The sequence below is a fragment of the Ornithorhynchus anatinus genome, chromosome 4 (genome assembly GCF_004115215.2).
Source record: "Ornithorhynchus anatinus isolate Pmale09 chromosome 4, mOrnAna1.pri.v4, whole genome shotgun sequence".
NCBI lineage: Eukaryota > Metazoa > Chordata > Mammalia > Monotremata > Ornithorhynchidae > Ornithorhynchus > Ornithorhynchus anatinus.
Window position 1 is genome coordinate 8,537,052 of NC_041731.1, and position 20,489 is coordinate 8,557,540.

Genomic DNA, 20,489 nt, shown 5'->3' on the forward strand with positions numbered 1-20,489 from the left:
CCGCCCCGGTCCGGTGCCGGCAGGGTGGGCCATGTCCGGGGAAGAGGCGGAGCGGCGGGGATCGCCGGACGACAGCTCGAGCAGCGGCGGGGGCGGCGGCGGCGGCGGCTCCCCGACCCCCGGGGACACCCTGCCCTGGAACCTGGGCAAGACGCAGCGCAGCCTTCGCACCCGGGGCCCCGGGGCCAACGGCGGCGTCCTGGATCCCGCCGACCGCGCCGTCATCCGCATCGCAGGTACCGGGGACGGCCCGGGCCGGGGGGGCGGGGGGGGGGGGGGGGGGGGGGCGTCTGAGGCGAGGACGGGCGCGCGCGGCACGAGCGAGGAGCGCGCGCCGGCCGGGCCAGGGGCGCGCGCCGGCCGCCCTGTGCGCAGGCGCCGAGGGGCGGGACGGGGACTCCCCCCCCCGCGGCGTCCCGCGGGCCCCGCCCCCTTCCCGCTCGGCCCCGCCCACCTGGCGCCGGCCCCGCCCCTTCGCGGCTGGCCCCGCCCCCCGGGCTCGACCGCGCCCCCTGGCGCCGGCCCCCGTCGCGTCGGACCCCGCCTCTCCCGTGCTCGACCACGCCCCCTGGTGCCCGGCCCGCTCCGCTCCTTACCTGGCTGCGGGGCGGGGGCGGGCGATGCCCCCTCCCCCGTCCCCTCCCCTGTCCCCTCCCCTGTCCCCTGCCCCCCTCCCCCCGGCTCCGTTGTTGGACACCCCGAGGGCACGGCCCGGGCCGGGGGTCGCCGCCCCCTGCTCCCTCCGCCCGCCGGGCCCGTGGGGCATCCCGGGCTGGGGGCGGGGCCGGTCCCGGCCCCCCACGGTGGCCGGACACCGGATCCCCCTCCGGCCCTCCGCCCCCCGACCCGGCCCGGCCCGGCCCGTCCCCCCTCCTCCTCCCCCGGCCGGTCCCTCCCTCCCTCCCTCCGTCCCCCGCCGCGGCCGGCCGATCCTTTAAGGAGCGGACGAGGCCGGGCCCGAGGGCCAGACGGAGCGGAGGCCGGGCCCGGGCCGCCATGGAGGCCTGGGGGCCGCCCCCGCAGCGCCCCCGGCCCCCCCAGCCCCCCCAGCCCCAGGAGCAGGACTTCATCCAGGCTTATGAGGAGGTGCGGGAGAAGTACAAAGGTACCGGCGCTCGGGGCCGCCCGACCCCCCCCTCCCTCGCCCCGGCCTGGCCCGGGCTCGCCGAGGGCCCGGGAAGGGGATTCCCCGGGCTCCTGCCCCCGGACATCTCCTCTCCCCGGTGACCCCCTCGGGCCCGGGCTCGCCCCTTCCCCTCTCTGGCCCCCCACTACTATCCCAGGACTCTGTCCTCTCCCCTACACCTCTTTCCCCCCTCTGACCCCCCACTACTATCCCAGGATCGTGTCCTCTCCCCAACGCCCCTCTCCTCCCCCCATGTCCCCCCACTTCTAGCCAGGACCGTGTCCCCTCCCCTACACCCCCTCTCCTCCCCCTCTGTCCCCCCACTTCTAGCCCAGGACCGTGTCCCCTCCCCTACACCCCTCTCCTCCCCCCCTGTCCCCCCACTTCTAGCCCAGGACCGTGTCCTCTCCCCTACACCCCCTCCCTCCCCTCTGTCCCCCCACTTCTAGCCAGGTCCGTGTCCTCTCCCCTACACCCCCTCTCCTCCCCCTCTGTCCCCCCACTTCTAGCCCAGGACCGTGTCCCCTCCCCTACACCCCCTCTCCTCCCCCTCTGTCCCCCCACTTCTAGCCCAGGACCGTGTCCCCGTTCCCACATTCCCCACCTCGGGACTGGTTCCTCCCCCTGCTCCCTGACCGGTGCCCCCTTCCCCGCGACCCCTTCGGGACTGTCCCCCTCCCCTCTTCTATCTCTGGACTGTGTCTCCTCCCCCTCCCCCTCCATTGGGACTGGGACCACCCCCTGCCCCCCACTTCTGTCCCCGGACAACCGCCCCGAGTCCCACTGCGTCCGTCTCCCTCCCCCACCCCTTCCCTTCATGTCCACCCTCTCTCCCGGACCTTCGTCCTCACGAGTGCCCCTCGGGGACCCACCATATGGAGCCGGAAGGGAGATGATCCCACACCCTCTCCCCCCACCTCCCTTCTCCTCTGCCCTGTTGTGGGTCTGTGCGGGGGCGGGAGCGTGGAGAGGGGGGCTCTGGGCTTAGGGAGGCCGCGGACCGGTCATTCCCATAATAGGACATCGGCGGCGCGGGGAGGAGAGGAGGGCGGCGGGGCGGGAGGAAACGGGGCGTCGCGGGGCCTTGGGGTCGCGGGTTTGGGGAAGCGAGGCCCGGGGCCCCGGTGGCGGGCCCGGCGGCCAGGAAGCCGCCGTGTCCGGCGTCCTTGCCCACGTGGGACCCGGAGTTCGGCCGGAGGCGGGGACGCTGCGGCCTGGATGGGGAGGTCAGGCAGCCGGGGTGTCCGGCTGGGCCAGGCCCAGCCTCCTGGGGAACTCCGGGGTCAGAGGTCAGCGCCCGGGACGGCCGCGGCGTCGCCTCGAAAACTAGGGGAGAGGGTCCGGGAGCCTTCCCTCCTCCCCCGGGCCGGAAAGCAGAGGGCACCGGATCGCCCTCTGAGAGCGGGCCCTTGCCCTCGCCTCCAACCACAATTCCTGGGTGGAGCCCCGCCCCTCGGCCGTTTGCGTATCACACATAGTTGCCGCGTACGCTCACCTCCCAAACGGGCTCTCGCCTGCTTCCCTCCTGCCTGTCTCAGATGCTTCTGACCCCCTGGCGCCCACCACCGAGTTCCCCTCCCTTGTCGGCCCAAAGCCCCTCTCAGCTGTTCGGGGTGCCGGAGCCTCCCCCCACTCACTCATTCCCTCAGCCTACCCGCTTTTCGATGGTCTTCGTTAAGCGCTTACCGTGTGGCAGACGCCGTACCGGGCACTGGGGTAGATACTGGTTAATCGGGTTGGGTACGGTTGCTGCCCCACGTGACGTTCACAGTCTCAATCCCTCGTTTTACGGATGAGGTAATCGAGGCACGGAGAAGTTAAGGGATTTGTCCAAGGTCGGACGGCGGACGGGCGGTAGAGTTGGGATTAGAACCCAGGTCTTTCTGACTTCCAGGCCTCTGCGCAATCCACTGGGCCACGCCGCCTCTCGGTGTTGGGGACAGGGTGGAGCCCTTCGTAAAACTGGGGTCCAGTCCAGCTCTCTGCTCAGCCCAGTGCCATCGTCTCTCATGCTCTCCCCACCTCCGTTGCCGATCCACATCCCGCTCGCCTCCAGCGACCGTCTTAGAAAGATTTCCCTTCCGAGGAGCCTTCCTTGCTTATGTCCTCTCCAGCCCACTCCAGCTGTCTGCTCAGCCCAGTGCTTAGTTGAGGCAAAGACCGCGAGCTCAAGATGTCCCCCCCCCGCCCCCCCGCCCCTGTCCTGTTCCTTCCCTGGGCCCGAGGGAAGACCCGGCAGGTGAGGGGCAACGGACTCCTCTCAGCCAGGTGCCGGAAGGGGCGGAGGGACTCCGAGTTTCCGAAGAAACCTCTAGGCCCAAAGTTCTGTCCGCTGCCCGGGCTTTGGGCTGGCCTCCGTCTCCCACTCGAAGGGCACCGGATAGGTGTGAACTTGAAGCCTGGCCCTGTCTTCCTTTGGAGTCAGGGCTCATGAGTTCGAATCCCAGCTCTGCCACTTGTCGGCTGTGTGACTGTGGGCGAGTCACTTAACTTCTCTGTGCCTCAGTTCCCTCAACTGTAAAATGGGGATGAAGACTGTGAGCCCCATGTGGGACAACCTGATTACCTTGTGTCTACCCCAGCGCTTAGAACAGTGCTCGGCACATAGTAAGCGCTTAACAAATACCAACATTAAGTGGTAGAGCCTGAGATTAGAACCCAGGTCCTCGTGGCTTCCAGGCCTGTGCTCCTCAGCGCTGGGGGCAGGGTGGAACCCTTCACGAAAGGGGAAGAGGATGATTTCTGGGCTCCAGTCCAGCTGTCTGCTCGGCCCAATGCCCTCATCTCTCATGCTTTCCCCACCTCCTTTACCAATCCACATCCCGCTCACCTCCCGTGACCATCTTAAAACATTTCTCTTCCAGGAAGCCTTCCCTGCTTGTGCCCTTCTCAGTCTTGAGAATGCCAGATTCTCTAAATCCACTCCAAATGCCCTAGTCCTCGTTGATTCCCCTCCTGTCTCGTTCTGTGGACTGGCACCTGTGTTTCTCCTCTGCACTCCACCTCTGGAGTTGTGGTGTGAGCTTCACACCTGGAGATGGCACCAAACTCTTTATCCTTTAAGGATCGAGTCCTATAAATCCTGTTTTTCCCCTTCGTGTGTGTAGGTGGGTGCGTATGCTTGTGTGTGTATGCGTGGCCTATTTAGTGGAGCCCAGTCCTGGGAGTCAGATCTGGCACAGACCTGGAGGTCAGAAGATTCGGGGATTTAATCCCGACTTCACCGCTTGTCTGCCGGGTGACCTTGGACGAGTCATTTCACTTCTCGGGGCGGGGGGGGCCTCAGTTACCTCCTCGGTGAACAACGGGCATTAAGACCGTGAGCCCCGTACGGGGCAGGCACTGTGTCCAACCCGATTTGCTTGTAATAATAATTGAGAGATAATTACGGTGCTCGTGAAGCGCTCACTACGTGCCTGGCAGTGTTTTAATCGCCGGGGTAGATAGACATTATCCAGGATGGACACGGTCCTCGTCCCACATGGGGCTCACGCTCTTATCCCCGTTTTACAGCTGAGGTAACTGAGCCACAGAGAAGTGAAGTGACTTGCCCAAGGTCACGCAGCAGGCGTGTGGCGGAGCCGGGATTAGAGCCCGGGTCCTCTGACTCCCAGGCCCCTGCATTGTCCACTAAACTACGCTGCTTCCCGCCCCAGGGCTTAGAACGGTGCCTGATACGCAGTGAGCGTTGACCAAATAAGACAACGATTACTTGTCCTTCTCCATCAGACTGTCAGCCCCTTGAGGGCAGGAAGCCTATCTCTATTTTCTCCCTCGCGTGGTGGACTCTCAGGTCCCCTGTGTTGAGGCAAACACTGTGATCTCAAGTTCCCCACTGCCCTGTTCCTTCCCTGAGACTGAGGGAAGACCCGACAGGTGAAGAGCAAGGAACTCCTCTCAGCCAGGTGCCATAATGGGCGGAGGAACTCTGAGTTTCCAAAGAAACCTCCAGGCCCGAAGTTTTATCTGCTGCCAGGGCTTCGAGCTGGCCTCCGTCTCTCGCTAGGAGGGCACCGGACGGTTGTGAACTTGAAGTCCGGCCCTGTCTCCTTTCGATCTTTTCTTGGGTGGGCCCCCCTCCCTGTCGCCATTCTCTGTGTCTCCGGGGTCTCTTTGGTGTGCGTGTATGTGTTTCTCCAACTGCATGTTTCTTTGCGGGCCTCTATGCCAGTGCCCCTCTGCCAGTATTTCTCTTCCTGGGTGAGGTTGTCCTTGTGCGCGTTTCTCCCGTTCTTGTGTATGAGCGACGGTGCCTTTCCGCCTATGCGTGTCTCTGCCAGCGTTGTGCTCGATCATCTGGGTCTGCAGCCCGGTGCCAGCTCAGCTTCGCCTTTGCGCACGGGAGTTTTCACGCCCGCCTGTATGTGCCCGGCTCTGGGGCTATGCTAGAGTCTCCGTCTCTTGGCCCGCCTGTGGGTTTCTATGTGCCTGTGGCCCAGGCACAGAGACACGCATGCAAAGAGATGCTGGCACACGGAGTCCCCGCAGATTGTTGCATCCACTGCCCCCGAGGGAATGTAACCGGCGGGGACGAGAGAGTGCGAGGGTCAGGCCGAACCACTAGCGCCATATTGAATTCCTCCACGCGGGCCCTGGGTGGCAAAGTTTCTGTCACCGGACCCGGGCTCGTCCCGGGGACGGGCGACTCCGTCGTCATCATCAGTCACCATCGTCAGTCTGTGAGCTCTTCGAGGGCAGGGATTGCGGGTCGTTCCCGTGCTCTCCGAAGATCTAGTTCAATGCTTAGCACACAGTAGGTGCTCAATAAATGCCAATGACTGATGGACAGATTTGCCTGTGTGTTTCTGTGCCGGTGTCTCGTGTCTTTGTGTGTGTGATGCGCTGCGTGTCCTTCCGTGTGCTCGTCTCCCGTGCGTATGCCCCCGTGCCTTTTTGTGCATATGTGTGTGTGTGTCTCTGTGTCCGTGTCCCTGTCTCTGGCCGGTGACCCCCTCCTTCCTCTGGCTCCTGATCGATCCGCCGAAGCCCCTCCCCGGGGTCGCTGCGGCCAAAGATCCGCCCCCTTCCTTTTCCTCCCGCCTCCGGCCCGGACTGCGGCGCAGTCGGAGCGGGGCGGCCGGTGCAAGCTGCGGGGGAGACCCGGGCTGCGGCCCCCCAGCCCCCCGCCCCCCGAGGCCATGGATCCCTCCAGGGCCAGCACCGACCCCTCCAGGGCCATCCAGCATGAGATCAGCTCCCTCAAAGGTGCGGAGTGTGCGTGTGTGAGGTGTATCTGTGTGTGTGTCTGTGTATGTATATAGGGGGCTGGGGGAGTGGGAAGAGGGAAGGGCTGGAGCCGGGGTGTGGTGTGAGAGACCCCCCCGGGCCCCCCCCGGGAGTCGCCCTTCCCTCTCCCACCCCCCCATTCAGGAGGCCAGAGCTCCGCAGTGCAGCGACCCGATCTGGGCTCCCCACAGCTGGGTCTCCTCAGCTCCCGGGCCCTCGGCCGGGCATCGGCAGCTCTAACCGTGTTCGCCCCCCATTTCTCGCGCTGGAGCCGGTGTGCGGGGAGGTGGAGCGGGGACTGCAGAGGAGGTGGCTCCCGCAGCCCTCGTGGGGGGCGGAACCTTAGCAGGCGTGTGGGGTCTTGAGCCGGTGGGGCCTGGAGATCTGTAGACTTCCTCCAAATCGACCTGGAAGTCGGTGGGGTCGGGGCTGGAAAAGGGGGGACCAGAAGAGCCGGACCGGGGCAGAGTCTGGAGGTCCCCGTTTTGGGAGCTCGGACTGGCCCCTCTTTCCCTTCTCCCCGACCCGGGAGTGACATTGGGAGATGCCGCGCCTTTCCTCCCGTCCCCCAACCTCCAACGAGATAGGCTGGGGGGGGGATCTCCGTGTCGGCCCCGCGGGATGTCCGATGCTCAGGTGGGCTGCCGCAGCAGGGAAGTGGGTGCGGCGTGCTGGCACGCCGCCCTCGGGTAGGGGCTGAGAAAGCTTCTGTGTCCGCCCCGGACCCTCGAGGCCCCTCCTTCCCGTTTCTCCTCAACTGGGGGGAGAGGAGGGCGGGATTTCTGGCGGGCCGGGACACCTTCCTGAGCTAGGTGCTGAGGCCGGGCAGTGCCCGTTGGTCCCTGAACCGACACCTGCCCGGACTGTCTGGGGTGGAGGGATTCTGAGGCTCCTCCTCCGGCCCCACCTGCTCCCCGCTCCCCCCGGGTGGGAGCGAGTAGGGACCCCTGCAAGTGCTCGGCCCGACCTCCTCCCCTGGCTCAGACCTCTCGAGTTTCCCCTCTCTCACCCGGAAAGCCGTGGGTAGGGCCGGGCTCACACCCCCTCGGGCGGATGGGGAAAAAGAGGCACAGAGTTGCGGTTGTGAGAGAAGGTTGGGAGGGGTCGGGGGGGGGGGGCTGTGACCGGCAGGGTCATGGGAAGGGGATGACTGTGCTTTTGTTTCCTCCCCACGATTCTAGGACCCTGGGGAAGGACCACGGGGCCGAGGGCCGGTCTCTCGCTCGGACGGAGGGCGGGCGGGCCCGGGACTCCTGACCCAAATGCGTCCGGACCGCAGGGCCCCAGGGAGGCGCGTGGGGTCCCCACCCGGAACGCCGGGCCCTCTGCAGAGCCACCGGGGGCCGAGTGGGAGCTGATGGGTCTAGGTGCTGAGGTAGCAGCGCGGGAGGGGAGGGGAGGGGAGGGGAAGAAGAGGTCGAGGCTTTGTGGGCCACATGCCAGCGCCCAGGGTGCCTGCCGCTCACCGGGAGGGGGCGCTGAGGGAGGGCCCTGTCCACTGGGCAGGGGCACCTGGCTCCCTGTGAGTAAGTGCCACGCTCACCCTGTGAGGAAGGTGCTGCCCCCGGCTGCCGCCGACGCCCCAACCTCCCGTGGGCACCGCTCCGTCGGCTCCGGAGCTGGCCGCAGGGAAGGGTGGGGGCGGGGGGGGGTCCCCGAGGCGACGGTGACAGAGGCGCCACCGGATTGATGGGAATTGCTGCAGTGTCTCTCCTCTCCCGCCTCCCACCCCCCCCTCCCCTCCCAGCCGATTAACGATTCCGTACAGTAGCTCATTGTCTCGGCTGGGGGATGGGGGGGGCCTTCCAGAGTGCCGGTGCCGGTCACCCAGGAGACCCGGCGTGGATACGCGGGGGGCGGTGTGCCTGGCGGAGGGGGGCGGCCTTGCCGTACGGAGGCGGGGTTCCCGCTGGCCCACCCGGCCCGGGCCGGGGCCCGCGACGGGGCCCCTCCGAAAGAGAGGGCGTCCCGGGGCTCTCGTGAGGATCCCCCGGCGGGGCCGCGTCGTCGTCGTCGCCGCCTCGCACGGGGGACCGGCGGGCGCCGATACGTGCGGCGGACGCGTCCGCTCTACGACGCCAGTGACCGGGTTCGGTCTCTCGGGCCGCCGGGGGCCGGGCTCGGACGACCTGCCTCTTTGACCGCCATTCCTCTTTGACTGCCCCCCAACCTTGCCCCGTGGTCGTCGGACCCCGTAAGTGCCGTCTCCGTGGGGGCCAGGCGGACCGTGGGCTTCCGGCTTCGGGAGGGGAAGCCCGGTTTCCCCCGGCCCTGCATCTTTTTGGGCCGGACTCCCAGTTCTCCAACAAGACTGGAGCGGGACTGAAAAGAGCGTATAGTTTCCAAGAGGGGTTGAGAAGACTCAAAAATCAGATCTTTATGACCTATAAGGCTTTTGAAGCCGGCCGCTCCCAAGCCTCAGACCGCCTTCTTCCCTCGTTAAAAGTCCTTCCCCCTCAAATAGAAAATCTGGCACGCCGGACAGACTCTGGCGCCCGTTGCCCGCAGGGTGGGCCGGGGCGGGGGGCCTGACTCTTCGCGTCTCCTCCCCCCGGTCTTTCCCGGGCTACTTGGCGTGGCTGACTTGCCCTCTGATGGCCGCTGCCCTCGCTGCGAGATGGGGGTGCCCCTGCCCCGCCCCAACATCTTTTCTAGTCGCCCTTCCGACGGGGCGGCGAGCTCCCAGGGTCCCCCGAAACCGGGCGCTCCCCTGCCCGCTCCCTGCCCTAGGGCAGGGCAGCATCGGGGAAGTCGTTGGCACCGAGGGGTGGGGAGAGCTCGTAACCCCAGCCGTCGACTCTCACCTACACCCTTCCCCCAGCCTCTCCCGGGCCCCTGTCCTTCCTGCTCTGCCTGACCGGGCCCAGCCTCCAGGATGTAGGGGGTCAGAGAGCGAGTGGCAGGAGGAAAGGGACAGGAAGGGCTTCCCACTCGGTGGAACGTTAGGCTGGAAGGCGCCCCAGGAGAGAACCCCAGTCGACCCGCCCGATTTTCGTAGCGACCGACCCTGCTTAACCGCCAGGGGAGGTGGGGGTGGGGGCCGGGGAGATTGGGGAGCATCGCCCCCGGGGTGGCTGGGAGCCGGCGTCCCCGGGGACTCCCAGCTTGGTTCCCACAAGTGGAAAGTTGGGGAGCAGGTTCCCCTAAGTCTACCCTCCCGAGGTGACCTGAGAGGCCCGGGGGCGGGGGGGAGGGAGGGGGGAGGGCACGGGTGCGGCACCGGCGGCTTCCAGCACTTGGGCAGGCCTCTAGTCCGCTGCAGAAGGAGCGGGTGGGGGGCACTCTAGAAGGCAGGGTCCCCCACGCCCCCCGGGTAGGAGGAAGCAAAATCATAGATCTGCCACCCCAGTGACATTTCTGCCGCCGCCGCCCCCTCCTCCCCTCGCCCTCCTGAGCTGGGCATCATGGCTGATGCTTCCTGAACCCCCCCACCCCACCCCACCCCACTCTCCCCCACCCACCCCAACCCTGTGGTTGTGGGAACCAGCCAGGCTCTGACTTCAAAGTTTCCACGTCAGGGCTGGGGGCTGTTTGCGTGTCTGCTCCAGGCGGCGCCATGGTTACCGACTCATAAACTGACTCTCAGCTCCCCCCCCTCCCTATTTATAACTGGGCGGGGAGGGGCGGGGGAGGGTTGGGGGGGGGAGGAGGAGGAGGATTGGCCCGAATCCGTCCGTCTCTGAGCATGGCGTAGTAGACCCTGGTCATGAGTTCCAATCCCGGCTCCGCCGCTTGCCTGCTGCGGGACTTTAGGCCGGTCGCTTTACTTCTCTGTGCCTCAGTTCCCTCATCTGTAGTGAAGCAGCGTGGCTCAGTGGAAAGAGCACGGGCTTTGGAGTCAGAGGTCATGAGTTTGAATCCCAGCTCTGCCACTTGTCAGCTGTGTGACTACGGGCAAGTCACTTAACTTCTCTGTGCCTCAGTTACCTCATCTGTAAAATGGAGATTAAGACTGTGAGCCCCACGTGGGACGTCCTGATTCCCCTGTGTCTACCCCAGTGCTTAGAACAGTGCTCGGCACATAGTAAGCGCTTAACAAATACCAACATTATTATTATTATTATTAAAATGGAGATTGAGACTGTGAGCCCCACGTGGGACAGGGACGGCGTCCAACCCACTTTGCTTGTATCCACCCCGGGGCTTAGTACGGTGCCTGGCACACGGTAAGCGCTTAACAGACACCGCAATTATTATCATTATTCTTATTCGACCCGACTCCTCTCCACTGCACCCTCTCCAGCCGTGGGGGCGGCTGTGTCCTGGAGAGGGGAGGGGGCTGGTCTGGGGGTCCCCGACATCGTGTCGTGGTTGCCGAATTGGGGATGGGGGGACTAGAGAGGAGTGAAGTAGAGAGGAGTGAAGTAGAGAGGAGTGAAGTAGACAGTCAGGACCTGGAGGAGGGGGATGTGTCTAGCCAGCGGTCCCGGTCTGTTATGCCCCTGAATCCCCCAGCCCCCCGAAAGTGCACCCGCCATCCACGTGCTGCTCCGTTCGTGCCAACCCCCCACCCCCCTCCTCCAGCACCCCTTGGCCCAGGCCGGATCCGGGTTGACTTTCCTGGAGGATCCGGGCCCGGGGGAGCTTCCTCCCGCCGCCCCTGACAACCTCCTTCTCGTGGGGGCCCTGCCGGGGCAGCCGGGGGCTGGCACTGCCAGGGCGGCCGGCTTTAGGGGAGCACGGAGGACTTGGGCGGGTGTGGAAGGGTACCGGGGGAGGGGGGGCACGAGCGGGACAGCCGGCGGGGGGCAGGGACAGCCGGCAAGGGGCATGGCCGACCGGGCCGGCCGCCTTCCGGGGAGACTTTGACGCCCGGTTGGCAGCTGCTCGCACAACTTCCTCGGCCTGCCCGGGGGTGGGGGGGCGCGCGCGTGTGTGTGCGCGGGGGCGCAGCCCGTCCGCGGCGCCGTCCTGCAGCTCGGGCACAGGTGGTAGCTATTTGGCACCTCGGGGCCGGCGGAGGGGGAGGACGCGGCGTCCCCGTTCCGCTCCTAATATGGGCTGGCGCTGAAAAGGTTAAAGAGTGGCGCCCCCCGGCCCCCCGGGCCCTGGCCCGGGGCCAGGAATGCGGGAGAGGCTTCGGGGCGTCCACCCGGCTCCGGGGGGCTGCGGGTGGGACGGCAGAAAAAGGCCAAAGAGTGACGCCCCCGTGCGGGCCTCGGCGGAGCAAGGACCGGACGGGGAAAGTGATGCAATTTCTGTGGGGCCCGGGCCGGGAGGGGCCCCTCCCGCCCCTTTCCCGCCCCCGGGAAGGCCCCCCATTGGCTGCCCGGCCAGAAGGGGCAGGGCCTCGGGGCGGGGCCACCCGGAGAGCCAGCGGCCCGGCCCCCGCTCAGTGCAGGGCATGTGCCTCCCTCTCCTCGGACCGACTCGGCTCGCCGCTCCCCGCCGCCCGGCTCCAGCACGCCCCGGGGCGAAGCCGGTCCTCCCGCCGCCGCTCCATCCGCGCCCCCCGGCCCCGGGCTCCCGGCCCTCCCCGCCGCCGCCATGGTGGCCGGCATGCTGATGCCCCTCGACCGGCTTCGCGCCATCTACGAGCTTCTGTTCCGGGAGGGCGTCATGGTGGCCAAGAAGGACCCGCGACCCCAGAGCCTGCATCCGCAGGTGCCCGGGGCCACCAACCTGCAGGTCATCCGGGTCATGGGCTCCCTCAAGTCGCGGGGCCTGGTGAGGGAGACCTTCGCCTGGCGCCACTTCTACTGGTACCTGACCAACGAAGGCATCGCCCACCTGCGCCAGTACCTGCACCTGCCGCCCGAGATCGTGCCCGTGTCCCTGCAGCGCGCCCGCCGCCCCGCGCCCGTGACGGCGCCCCCCCGGCGGGGGCCCCGGGTGCAGGCCGTGCAGGGTCCCCTGAGCTGCCCCCCGAAAGGACCCCCGCCGGACGTGGCGGGGGGCGCCCAGGAGGAGCGGCGGGCCTACCGCCGAAAGGAGGAGGAGGTGCCCGAGCCGCGGGTGGCGCCCGCCTCCGCGGGCGCGCTGGCGCGGCCGGCCCCGGAGCCCACCCCCGCCCCAGGTCAGCGGCTGCCGTGGCTGTCGGGGAGGGCGGGACGGGAGCGGGGCCGCCGGAATCGGGGAGAGGGGTGTGAGTCCGGGCTGCGACGCCCCGAGAGGGAGAGGCGGGGACCCGGGCCCGGCGGGGCGGGGGCAGAAGGCACCTAGGTGGACGGAGGCGGGGGTTGCGGGTGGAGGCTAGGGGAGAGGGAGGAGGAGGAGGAGGTGAGGCGACGGAGGGGGAAGGACTCTGCCAAGGAAGATGGTAATGGCGTGAAGGCGGGGTGCCAGGCCCGAGGGGGGCAACTCCCACCAGCAGGGGGCATTCTGGCTCAGCTCTGAGCGGCCACCAATCCCGATGCTGGTTGGGGGGGCCTCTCTGGGGCCCGGCTGCGAATTGCACCTCCGGGCATCGGTGGCATTGCCCTCCGTCCCGCCCTCCCCCATCACACCTACTCCAACTCCAAGTCTGGACCGGCAGCGGATCCAGCTTGGCCCCGAGGGACAGAGCAGCCTCGGGTGCCGGCTCGCCCTTTGGCAGCGGGGGCGGGGCGGCACCGGGCCCCCTCGCCGAGGGTTGGCTACCCGTTGGGCTCCGTGGGGCAGGACCTCGGCACGGCCGCCGGCCGAGGCTTGAGTCTCGGGCTCGGCCAGGTGAGAGGCCCGGAGGCCGCCGGGACTGGAGCGGGTCCCGGGAGTGCGGTAGACCTCAACCCCACACACGGGAGTGCGTGTGTCCGAATGCCCCGCCCTGCCCCACCCTGCCCTACTTCACCCCCAGTCCTCTCTCCCTCGCTTCCCCGCCTCTGCCCGCGGTCCTGAGCCCTGCCTGACCTGAGCCTGCTCAGGATTATTTTCTGCTTCAGGGCACCCAGAGTGGAAGTTCAGAGTGGAGCCGGGAGTCTGGTTTTGAGGAGTCTGAGCTTGAAGATTTTGCTCACCTCTCGTTCCCCCGGGGCCCTGGCCCTGCTCCTGCCCCGCACTTGGGATCTCAGGGTGGGCAGTGCTCAGACCTAGTATTTGGGGGGTGCCCCGATCTCTGGAGCCTAGATCTCACCCCCCACCTCCAGCCCCCAGGGTGAGGGTCCTGAGTTGGGTCTCATTGTGAGTTTAGAAACCCCACGTGTCACTCCCACCCTTCCCGGGGTTCTCCCCCACTCATGGACCCCCCCCGCCTCTTCTGTCCCACACGTGGCTCCCGCAAGCCCCACCCCCAACCCCTCTCGAGACCGAGGGTTGGTTGTTCCTCGGTGGCGACAGCAGCGTCGTCAGATTTTGGCGGCAGCTTCATCTGGTTTTGGCGGGAACGGTAGCTTGGCAGGGCGGGGTGGGGCGGATCGGGTCATGGGGACCGGTCTGGGGACTGAGATGAGAGGAATAGTAGGAATCGGCGCAGCCGGGGGTTGGTGGGTCCATCTTGATTTTGGGGGTTTGGTTAGAGGATGTGATAGCGACTGTGGAGAGGAGAAAAGAGATGTGTTTGGGGGGTGTGGTTGGTTGGGAGATTCATAGTCAGCGAGGGAGAGGGGGCTCTTCCCCTCCCCCGACCCTCGTCCCCTCACCCTCTACTCCTTTGCAGCAGGGTCCCTTGGGACGGCTTGTGGGGCCTGATCAGGCTGGACCATCTCCGCCCTGGAAAATATTGGGGTCTGTGGTGGGGAATCGAGGCTCGGCCCCCAAACCGCCCCCCCCCGCCCCGCTCTCCGTTCCCGAGAGGAGTGCGCCGGCTTTAGTGGCAGATGCTCGTCCGTCCCGGGACGGCACCGCGACCCCTTCCTCCCACCCCCCTCGCCGTCCCCAGCAGACGTGGGGGCCGAGGGCTGAGCTAGAACTGCGGGATGCTCCGGGGAGAAGGAAGTGGTTGGGGTGTCAAACTCACAGGGCACGGGGAGATCCGCTTGGCTCCGATCCTGTCTTTTTCCTTTCAGCTTCCCCCTTCCTCCTCTTTCCACTCTTGCTCCGGGCCGCCGATGCGAAACTGGGGCTGGCCAGGCCCGGGTTGAGCCTGTGGGGGATGGGATTAAGAGGAAAATGTGGGGGCAGGGAGGATGCCGGGAGAGCGGGTCTTGGCTCTCTTCCCTTCCCTTGCCCCTCCGGCCTCTCCCAAAGTTTTGCTGGTGACTCAGCCCTGCGGCCGCCCCTGGAGCATGCTGTCGGCTCAGAGTTTCCAAAAGGAAATGAGCAGCCGGCGCTCTGGGGCTGAGTCAGGGCCCGAGACCGGCCTGGGGCATTGGCCCCAGCCTCCTGCTCCACCAGCCACACCCTGCCTGAGGCTGTCTGCCTGGGGGACATGTGCCCCACCCCCCCAGATGGCCAAGAGGGTCTGAACGATCCCACCCTGTGGGCTCCCCGCCCTTCGTCCCTCCTGTGGTACCCCCTCCCGTCCCCCTCTCTCCCATCTCCTTCCCTCCCATCCCCTCTCTCTCTTCCCTCAGCCCTTGGGCCCCTCTGCCAGGCCGCAGCCCAGATGTCCTCTTCCAAGCCCTTAGAACGGTGCTCCGCACACAGTAAGCACTCGGTAGATACGACCGATCGACGAAGCGTGCTGGGTCGGGCGAGGCATAACCACCGAGGAGCCCACTGGCCGGGGAGATGCCGGCGGGGGTGGGCCCTGGGGTCGGTGATCCCCAGGGCCGGGCCCGAGAGGGGTTATTGGCCAGAGAGACGCCTCTCCTGGCCGGGCCGGCCTCGGGCCCGATCTGTGGTGTGGTCTGCAAGCCGACGAATCTTCCTGCTCTCCAGAGAGAGTTGGGGGAGTGTTAGGGGCGGGGCAGGAAAGAGGGAGAGGGATGGACTGGATGGGGACCCCCTGTGGGAGCCGGGAAGGAGGAGGAGGAGGAGCCCCGTATAGGGGTGGAGGCCAAGGGAACCCCGGCCTGGGTGCCTGCCGTGGGTAGGGCTGGGAGCGGCCTGGGAGGCGGGAGCCGCCCCGGCTGGTCAGACTCGTCCCGAGGGCCCGCGGGACCGGACGGGGGGCTGAGCTGCCGGCAGGAAGGGCCGTGAGGAGCTGGAACCCGCCGCTGCTGTCTCTGCCGCCCCCATCCCGGCCGCCACTCCTCCCCTCTGAGGCACGGCTGTCTTTAGGCTCTCCCGCCTGCTCCTTCCCTCCTTCCCTCCTTCCCTCCCCTTCCTCTCTGCCGCCCCTCACCCCATCCCCGTGCTCTCCCTGCCCCTGCCTCGAGAGGGCTTTCCCCACCATGTCTTGGGAGGACCGCAGGTACTGCATGGAAGAGTTAATCCAGCAAGGCCAAGGTAGGGAAAGGGTCCAAGGCTCCACCCATCTGTCTGCTGGGGCTGAGCCCAGCGGCTTCTGCATCTTCCTCGGGGGGTAGCCCGTTGTGGGCAGGGATTTTCTCTCTCTCTTTCCGCATTGGACTTTCCAAGTGCTTAGTAGAGTGCTCTGCACACTGCAAGTGCCCAATCAATAGGATTGAATGAATGAATGAATGAATGCAGGAGTTGCAGGGGCCCGGCGGGCGGGGGTTTCCACTTTTGACTTGTTGTGCGAGTTTGTGGGGGTTCGCGAACGGGCCCCGGCTGCCTTGCTTTGCCCGGGGTTTCCAGAGATGCAGAAAATCCTTGGGGAGAGCTGCTTTCCCTGAAGCTCTCCGACAACCCCCCCACCATCTCCCCCCAACAGAAAATGCTCTGGGAGCACCCAGATGTTGCAGAAACCCAGAATTCTGGGTGGTCGTGTGGCGGGGTGGGAGAAGAGGAGCTTCTCAGTGGGAGGGGCCCAGGGGTGGGGAAGTTCGGGGTGTCGCAGAAGGAACAGGCCCCGGGAGGACTTGCTCTTAGGTTTATCCTTGCCTGGCCCCAGTCCGGGATATTCTGCAGAACAGAGGGTGTGGACGGAGTTTTGTGCCCCCAGGCGCCCCGCCCAACACTCTGCCCCTCCGTGGGGGCAACTGGACGGCAAGGTTGGACTCCCCCGTGGTTTCTGCTGAGGCTGAGACCCCTCCTCTGTGATCCATCTCCCCCGGCTGACCGAGGAGGGAAACCCGTCAACCATCCCTCCTCCTGTGCTTCCTCTTAGTCACCGGGCATGGGCCCTCGAAGGAACCCCTTCCTGTTCTCCAGCAGAACCGTCCCCCCCGCCGCCGTCCAGCCCCTCCCTGGGGCTGGTCTGGGCTAGGATAGGCTCCTCCCTGGCCATGGCCCCACGCTAGGTGGTTTTGCTGGAAGAGACTGGATCTGGCCAGTTGCGGGGGGAGCCCTTGGCTGCAGTTCTAATGAGGTCCAAGCTGATTTCCCGGCATTCGGAGCCTGGCTGGTCCTCTGAGCATCAACGGCGCTGTGGGCTGTCTGGCGCCTGGGAGGAGCTGGACTGCACTGCAGTGTGTGTGTGTGTGTGTGTGTGTGTGTGTGTGTGTGTGTGTTTGTGCGAGTACACGCAGGCTTGGGGGTCTGCCTGGGAGCTGGGAAAGAGGACTCGGAGTCTGAGCCCATCCCCATAGGGAAAAGGCGCAGTTTCCTCTCTCTCGTCCAGTCCCATCTCATTTCACATTTGGGGACTCGCCCCAGCACGGACCTGTCAGAGACTGGGGTTGGACTTTGGCTTTGGGGGTGTTTCAGTAACGGGTTGGTCTGTGATTGGCCAGTGGAGCCATGGAGTGCGGTGGATGAGTGGCGGCATCCGGTGAACTCCCCAGTTAATATTGGCCGAACGTCTGCAGCGGGCGTCGTCCAGGGTCCCCGCAACTTTTCCCGGGCAGGGCCCTGTGGGTCCTTACTCTGCAGGAGCTCTGGGGGACGGGGGGAGCGGGGCGGGGGACAACGAGAGCCTGGGAATGGTGCCCCGCCGAAACGGGCAGCTAAGTGGATTTGGGGAGGGGGCTTCTGGAGGGCTCAAGCCACCCTCGTGGTCCATGTGGCCATAGCTCCACCCTGCCGCAGCCCCCCGGACCCGGTCCTGGAGATAGGGAGAGCAGGTTCCCAGGAACACGGCCTCCTGGTGGGCTTCCAGTCCCTCCATCCCCCACTTCCATCCCTCTCTCAAATCCTGGCCGGCCTCTCCTTCCCTGGGTTTCCAGCCACGAGAGTTGGGGTTTGCTTCTTCTGAGGCCCAGGGCTCTCAGCAGGGGGGAGAATGACAGGGTGGGTTAGTGGACCCCAGGCCCGGCTGGTGCCAGGGAGAGTCCTACAGGCTCTTGGCCCGGCGAAAAAGTCACAACCCTCGCCCTCTGGAGCCAGCCCCCGGCCTCCCCGGTCCTCTGGCTTACATCTCTGGGACGAGGCTAGAAAATCAGTGTCCGGAGAAGTGCTCGGAGCTCTTATGGACAGATGGATCGACAGCTGTCACTCAAGACGTACATTCGGGGAGCTATTATTAGGATCAGGTGGCAACCCGTCCCAGGCCCCAGCCCCCTCCCAGTGAGGGCCCCAGGGTGGGTTTGGATGCCCTCACTCCTGGGGCGCGTCATGTTCTAACTCGGGAGGTATGACAGCGGCCGCAGGCTCTCGCTCGATATTTATAACCTGCAAATACCCCCTCCACCCCCCGCCCGCAATGGACACGGGGGACGGTGCTGACATTTCACTGGAGCCCTTCGAACTCTCCCGCACGCCCGGCCCCTGCACTGCGCCCTCCGCCGCTGCTCCCGGGCCCTCTCTCCTGCTCGGCGGGTGCCCGGCCTGCCCCGCCCCGCCCCCGCCCCGCTCGTCCCTTCTCCTGCCCCCCGACCGGGGCCACCAACACGTCGGTCCCCAATGAAGGTTGTGCCTGGTAGGTGGGGCTGGTTGGGTGTAAGGGGCCGGGGGGGCGGGGAGGGGGGCCGCTGCCCTCACCGCCCCTGCCACCGCTGCTTTGGGTCCCGGAGAGCCGTCGGCGGCGCCGGGCTTCGGCTCTTCCGGGTCCATCCCGGGCTCGGGGGGCTATAATAAGCTCCTCGCTGACCGACGCCTGTCCGGCCCGCTGCGGACTGGCCCGGCCAACCCGCTGGTCTTCAGGGTGGAGGGGCCCCCTTCTCCCGTGCCTGTGGCCATCCTTCTGGGGATCCTCTTCTGGCTAGCCTGCCCCTCCCCGGCGGCCTCCCCCACCTCCTCGCCCCGCGGGCACCATCTGGGCCGGGCAGTGCCTAGGCTGGCCAGTTGGGGCAGGGCCTGGGCTCTCCGTGGGTGGGGGGCGAGGGGGAGGGGCGGAGGGAGGGAGGGAGAGAGGCCTTCCTCTTCAAATGTGATTCTGATTATCGAAGCAGCGGGATGGAGGGGGCAGGGCTGGGCCTAGGACACTGGGGGAGGGAAGGGCGGGGCTAGAGCTGGACACGGGGGAGGGCTCAGGGGCAGCTGGCTCTGGACAGGGGAGGGCCCGGGCTGGATTCTAGCAGGGGCAGCTTGGGGAGGATCGGGGGCAACTAGCGGGCCCGGGACTCGTCTTTACCCAGAGTCGGGGCGGTCTGTCCCGCCGGCCCTTGGGAGTCGTGGCCGGGAGGGTCCCAGCACACACGGCCTTGGCCGGGCCTCCCTTCTCAGCGTCGGGTACCGTTGGGGTGGGGAGCGTGGGGGCCGAGAGGACGGCGGACAGGGAGGAGGCCGGTTGGCCTCGTCTTCGCCTGATGAGCCCCGTCCGTGGGCCGTGGGCACCGGGGCCCGAGGCGCCCGGGATCAACCCCGCTCCGGCCGTCCCCTCCCCTCCCCCCGCGGGGCACCTCTGTGCCGGGCAGGGGGTGGTTAAAGTCGTAGCTAACCTTGAGAGTCCACTTGAGAGCTGGCAGAGGGACAGCCGAGCTGGCAGAGCGGGAGAGCAGGGAAGGAGGGGAGGGCGTGCTCGGCCCTCACGGCCACGACCCTGAGGGGACGCCCCTGCCGCCCCCCGACGGGGGGGCAGAGCTGCAGGGGAGGGAGCCGGGGAGCCTGGCAGGCGGGCGACACCTGGCCGGCCCCGTCAGGATCTGCATTGCGGGCAGCTCCCAGGGCGAAGGGGGCCGGGCCCGCTGAAGAAAACTTCCTCCCCCTCTTCTCTTGCTTCGCCCCTTCTCTCCCTCCTCCTCCGCGCCCCCCCTTCCCGGCCCCTCCCTCTCCGCCCAGCTGGGAGGGCGCCCGGCCACTCCTTCGCTCTGCCTCTCTGCGCCAGCCCTGGGGCGAAGGCTCCGGCACCACCCTGCCCGCCTGGGGCCGAGACCCCTGCCCACTGCCCACACCCCATGGACCTCTCTGGGAACTTCTTCCCCTCCCTGGTGGTGGTGGGGCACGCCGTCACCCTGGTGGCCGTGTGGCACTGGCGGAGGTGGCGGCGGCAGAGCCGGGAGGACGCAGGTAAGGCGTAGGGCGGCCGGGCGGAGGCCGGGCGACAGTGGGGCGGGCACAGGGGAGGCGGTGCTGGAGGCGGAATCTCAGCTGGAGAGGGCGGCCTTCCTCCCTCCCACCCTCCCCTCGCTTCCTCCCTCACTGGCTCCGTTCCCCTCCCCTCCGTTCCCCCCGGCTGGAGTTGAACCCAGCCACACGTGCTGGGGTTAACCCCTCCTCTCCCGGCACCCACCAGCCCCCCCTCTGCGGGAGAGCTGGGGTTTGGGGCGTCCCGTTAGGGAAGGGGGAGCGGTCACCCCGTGGGTAGTCCCTCCGTGCCCCGCCGAGCTGTCCGGCCGGCTCCGGCCCCGGAGGGGCCGCGTGCCGGACCACCTGGGACTCGGGAGTGGGTCCCGGTACGGGCGGGAGGATGCTGACCCGGAGCGCAGCCGGGAGAGGGTGAACCGGGGCCCGCCGACGGATGCGAATGGGGACGTGGGGCTGGACCAGACCGAGGGCCGGTCCGTGGGGGTGGAGCGGCGGGGCTGGGGCCGCTCTGCGGAGAGCAGACCGGGACCCGGGAGTCCGAGAGCCCGGGTGGCTAAACGATGATACGGGATGGGCCAGGTTTGGTGGTAGGTCAAGCAAATGGAAACGAACAGCAGTGGGGGCCGGGGGTGGGGTGGGGAAGGGATGTGTTTGTGTGTGTGTGTGCGTGTGTCTAGGGCAGGGAAGAGTGGGCCTCAGCCTCCCAGTCCGTCCAGCTCTGCCCCACCCAGAGCAGAGCCAAGTCATTGTGACTGCAAACTGTATGTGCTGCTACTGGAGGATGCCGAGGGCTGGGCTGGAGCGATGCTAGGCAAAAGCTGGATTTCTGGAGCTTGGCCTGGGAACCTTGGTTAGAGCAGTGAGCCGGGCC

At 67.1% G+C, this 20,489-nt stretch overlaps 1 protein-coding gene across 16 annotated transcripts in view; it reads left to right on the forward strand.

The window, feature by feature from the left end:
* The window catches only part of PLEC (plectin), a 68,669-nt gene continuing 48,180 nt past the window's right edge, over positions 1-20,489 (forward strand). For 4 of the 16 annotated variants that reach the window (XM_029064013.2, XM_039911698.1, XM_029064014.2 and 1 more), the window contains exon 1: positions 1-236. In XM_029064013.2, coding sequence (XP_028919846.1) covers positions 32-236 — 205 coding nt within the window. In that variant the 5' untranslated portion in view covers positions 1-31. Of the gene's footprint in view, positions 237-973; positions 1,106-8,497; positions 8,547-11,834; positions 12,369-15,516; positions 15,599-18,040; positions 18,072-19,473; positions 19,601-20,489 lie in introns of those variants that run through there. The other 12 variants (XM_029064019.1, XM_029064023.1, XM_029064021.1 and 9 more) reach the window with 6 other exon arrangements.